Raw genomic sequence first — 5,229 nt, forward strand, 5'->3', positions numbered from 1 at the left:
CATTGCTTAATTAAATATGGCCTGGTTTTCTGTTGCCTCTACCATAAATTATTCATGCCTTATTGACCCTATATAGAACTCAATTTTGGTTGAATATTAAAAATTTATTTATTTTTAATTTTTTTCAAATTTATTAAAAATTTTTTTTCATTTATTTATTTTTGAGAGAGTGAGACAGAGCACAAGCAAGGGAGGGGCAGAGAGAGAAGGAGACACAGAATCTGAAGCAGGCTTCAGGCTCTGAGCAAGTGTTCAGCACAGAGCCCGACATGGGGCCTGAACCCACAAACTGCAAGATCATGACCTGAGCTGAAGTCGGTCACTTAACTGAGCCACACAGGTGCCCCTAAAATTTATTTATTATTTAATTTACATCCAAGTTAGTTTGTATATGGTGCAACAATGATTTCAGGAGTAGATGCCACTTACCCATTTAGCCCATCCCCCCTCCCACAAACTTTTAGCAAACTATTTTTCAGAGCAGTTTTAGGTGCACAGCAAAATCAAGAGGAAGGTACAGAGATTTCCCACACATCCCTTGACCCTATTTATGCCCCCATAAATTGACAAATCTCAGTCCTGACTCTCTCCCACTTGTGTTGTATTTGTTGTTGCCATTGTTGAAATTGGCAAGCTTATTCTAAAAATGTTAAAATGCAAAAAAATGTAGAATATCCAAACCAATCTTGAAAAGCAACTAATTGACTTGCCATAATTAACGTTCATAGGATTGAGGGCCATCTTCTCATCTTGTGAATTTTCTTTAATGTTTTGCCCAATTTTCTGTTTGCTTTATGGCCTTTTCCTTGATTTTAAAGTATCTCATGCTACCCTACCATCTGTCCTACATATTACTTCTCCCTGAATCTTGTGTGTACATCTGGGAATACTTCTTCCCAAGGCAAAGTCTGAAAATAAAGGACAGCCTGGTTGACTGATGAGAGATGAGGGAGCAGTGCCCTCTGGATGATTTGGGAAGCAGGTCACAACCTCCTGTGGAGGTACATGGACATTGGGGCTGCCCATGGATTCTGAGGCAGGATAGACTAGCTTCAAGTGGGATATTCTCCAGGAGTAAAAGACATGGGGCCATAAATGGTAAGAATTGTGGTATTTAAGTCAGAGGAGAGACTAGGTACCAGATCAAAGAGAGATGCTCAGTATGAGCCAATTGTGGTGTTGGCCCGATTCTGGAAACACGAGAGCATTGAGGAAAATACCCATTTGGAGATATTATGAAAGAGACCCTTGACCCAGCCTTGAGTTTCAATTCTACTATGGATGGCAATGCTGACTCTGAACTTAGATTTTTCCACAGGGAACATAGAAACAGCTACTCTTCAGGAACTTCCCATCAGTTACCAAAAATTACCATTAATTACCAGAAGTGGCTTGTAAAGACTTGCAGTGGGGATAAAATCCTCTCATTAGAGATGCCCCAGACTCTCCATGCAGACAGTGTCACCTAGACTACACATGACATGGTAATGGCATCTCTGTGGGGAGATCAGGTCTAGGGGCCCTATAACTATGGCTCATCCTGGTTGACACTTCTCTGCACAAAGCTCTGGAACAAAGACAAGCCAGCTGAGTGCTTCTTTATGTTCAGTCTCAGGGCAATAACCAGGAGACAAGGAGTCTGCAATAGGACAAGAATTCAAAACTGGGTTTGTGTAGTAAGGTTGTAGAGGTGCTCTGGCTGGGCTGGTGACTAGTGCATATGTGCTGGGGAGTGTCCCTGGGTGGGACTACAGTGGGGAGATTCACTGCAGATCTCTGTGTGCTAGGGTCCCTGCCAAGGAGAGAGAAAGAAGATGGGGATCTCGTTGGGCTCTGAGCCAAGCTTTGGATGAGCAGAGCCACTGGCCTTAGCCATGTTCAAAAGTCTGCTAATTTTCTCAGACCTAACAGATTTTTAGGCTTGTGTGTATATACAAGTAGAAACTTCATGTGTAGAGCTTAGGTTATAACTTCAAAATCCTGACATTAATAAGATCCGTTGACACACACATTCATGTACAAACAGATATTCCGAGAGAAAAACAGTCTGTGGTGTAATGATATTATGATTTAATGACCCTATTTTTTTTTCTTTCTGAAATCCTACTGCTAGAGGATGCAATTGCCTCTTTCATTCCTCCTGAGATTTTTGGGGGGTCATTTTTTTGTTTTTTTTGGTTTTGTTCTGTATTGTGTGTGTGTGTGTGGCATCAAGAGAGAAAAAATGTTAGATGAATTATTTTTAATTTTCAAGTCTCAGAAGTAGTTTGGAGGAACATACCTGATCTGTTCTTCCCATTTAACATAGTAATACATTTTCTTCATATCCCTGGTAGTGGTAGATACTCAAAACAAGGGAAAAAATACTACCTACCATAATCAAAATTTCTACTCTTACCACTTTTAAACAAATTATTTAATGTTTATTTATTTTGGAGAGAGAGAGAGACAGAGACAGAGTATGGGCAGGGGAGGGACAGAGAGAGAGGGAGACACAGAATCTGAAACAGGCTCCAGGCTCTGAGCTGTCAGCACAGAGCCCAATGTGGGGCTCAAACTCACAAACCACGAGATCATGACATGAGCCAAGGTCAGACACTTAACCAACTGAGCTACCCAGGCACCCTGTCTACTTTTAACACTATATGGGAACTAACTTTCCTCTGGTCACTGTGATCAACACTTGACATGGAAATCACATTGTGTGTTCACTCTGAGGACATTTTAGCATCATATTGTATATTCAGAAGGCTACTGATTTTTTCCTTCTGTCTAATCACTCTGATGAATAATGTTAAGAGTTCTCGAAAGCTGACAGTTGATTTTCTTGCAATTTTAATGAGTTATATTATCTTATACATTTGAACATGGGTTTGCATTTTCCTACTTCATTATCTTAGGTTAATGAATTGTGGTGACAGGATAATTGTGAACTCTAAAAGGGGTACAGTGTGCCTGTCTCCTCTCACTCATTTATTCACTAAATGTATATTTATTTAACACTTTTTGTGGGTCAATCACATTTTTATTTAAACAAGGCAGGCATGGTGCTTAGATTCATGGCAACTTACATTTTGGCGAAGAGTCAGATTATAAAAGTAAATAGAAATACAAAGTAATAACGTGAAATTGTGAATTGGTGTCCATGACATGCTCTCAAGGTTGAGTTGCCTGTAGGATATGACTGTGTCTCCCTTTTCAGAAGGAGAAAAGGCTCAGGATCCCTTCATGAGGTCATGTAAGTATAAGAAGAGTCCTTATGCCAGGACTAACACGGCCTGCTGTCCACTCCAGACCGCCCTGAAGCATTCACCATGTCTTTTCAGAACAATGTCCAAAGAACCACAGGGGAAATGGCTCTGACAACCATCTTGCTTTTCCAGATGGGCATTGGGACTCTGGCCAATGTCACCCTCTTCTTCTTTAATGTCTCTCCAATCTTGTGTGGACACAAGCAGAGGCTCCCCAACACCATTCTCACCCACAAGACTGTAGCCAATCTCTTAGTTCTTCTCTCTGCTGGGATTCCCCACAAGATGGCGGCTTTTGTTTTGAGGAAGCCCCTGTCCAGTCTTGGGTGTAAATTTGTATATTATGTACAGAGAATAGCTCGCAGCACCACCATGTGCTGCACCTGTGTCCTGAGCACCCATCAGTTCTTCATACTCATCCCAGAGAGGGCGGTGTGGACGATGCTCAGAGGAAGAGCCCCCAAGATCATTGATCCTTCCTGCTGTATCTGCTGGGTGTTCAGTGTCTTAATGAATATCTATGTTCCTGTGAAAGTCACTGGTTCACAGGACACAGGAAACAGTAGTGACATCCTCGGGAAGTGGTTCTGCTCATCCTCAACTCTGAGTGCAGGCACTGTCATCCTGTGGTTTGTCTCCGATGCCGTGTTTATTGGTCTCATGATCTGGTCCAGTGGCTTCATGGCGCTGTTCCTGTACAGGCACCACCAGAGAATGCAGTACATTCACACCCCCAATGGCTACCGCAAATGTTCCCCGGAGACCAGAGCTGCCCACACCGTCCTGATGCTGGTGGCCACCTTTGTGAACTTTTATGCGCTGAATTCCATTTTTGTGTTTTATGTCGCTGCCTTTTCAGATTTCCGTCTATGGTTGATAGAGACTTCTAATATTTTGGCTTCATGTTTCCCCACTGTTAGCCCCTTCTTGCTGATCCTTCGGGATTCTGGGGTTCCTAGGTCCCACTCTTGAGTTGTTAGAAATCAAATGTAAATATGCAGAAGACAGCTTTGATAACTACCATGATCACTGTATTCAGTGACTGTTTACTCAGCACTGTTTTTTTTACATAATATCCACAGTGATCTTAGAGGGTGACTTTGATACTGGGGTTGCACCAAGAGACCTCAAAGTCAATCTGCAAATTATGAGCTTGAAACGGACACACAAAGTTGTTGAGGAAACATGTCTCCCCCTTGACCACTGCAGCTGCTGAAACGAATCTGTTTTCTTCAGGAGTATTCGAAGTGTTTCTGCAAATTTTATCTCAGTGTGGGCATGCCAGACACACTGGCATACATTGGTACATAAATCCAATATTTATGTAGATAAATACAATTCCATGGAGGGCAGAGGCTTTATTTCATGGATGCAGGTAAGAAACCTGGCAGATGGAGGAGTTTTCTATGTGACTTTCTTACTGTATTTCACTCCTGTTTCCCTAATATGCTGTAGTATTACACAGAAAATCAATGTTGTCCAATGGGTTGCTTTGCCTTTGAACCTTGCAGATTTTCTCTACATGGTTGAGTTCATTGATCAGATAAACAGGAGTGCCTGGGTGGCTCAGTCGGTTGAGCATCGGACTTCAGCTGAGGTAATGATCTCGCAATTCATGAGTTCGAGCCATGAGTCGGGCTCTTTGCTGACAGCTCAGAGCCTGGAGCCTGCTTCAGATTCTGTGTCTCCCTCTCTCTCTGCCCGTCCGCTGCTTGGACTCTGTCTCTTCAAAAATAAATAAACATTAAATACACTTAAAAAAAGATAAAGTAATATTGAGGGCTAAAGCTACCATTTGTAGATTTGTCATTCAGATTTTTTAGTTTACCACTGAAATATAGAAACTAGGGACTTAATTTTGTCTTTGTCCCATCTGATTTTTTCTTTGTTTTTCCTTTTGCCTCTTTTTGGGATGTCTGATATTTCTAATAGTCCCTTTTAAAAATTAGTGGTGACAGGGAGCCTGGGTGGCTCAGTT

General features: G+C 41.9%; 1 protein-coding gene across 1 annotated transcript; it reads left to right on the forward strand.

The window, feature by feature from the left end:
- The first annotated feature begins 3,314 nt into the window (after positions 1-3,314).
- LOC115502623 (vomeronasal type-1 receptor 1-like) lies at positions 3,315-4,223 on the forward strand. Its single transcript, XM_030298189.1, has one exon. It carries the CDS (start codon positions 3,315-3,317, stop codon positions 4,221-4,223), a length of 909 nt encoding a protein of 302 aa, XP_030154049.1.
- The last annotated feature ends 1,006 nt before the right edge of the window (positions 4,224-5,229 follow it).

Source organism: Lynx canadensis, chromosome E2 (genome assembly GCF_007474595.2).
Source record: "Lynx canadensis isolate LIC74 chromosome E2, mLynCan4.pri.v2, whole genome shotgun sequence".
Taxonomy (NCBI): Eukaryota; Metazoa; Chordata; class Mammalia; order Carnivora; family Felidae; genus Lynx; species Lynx canadensis.

Bases quoted from the DNA above. Each gene is read 5' to 3' on its own strand.
- LOC115502623 (XM_030298189.1), top strand. From the start codon at position 3,315: ATGTCTTTTCAGAACAATGTCCAAAGAACCACAGGGGAAATGGCTCTG.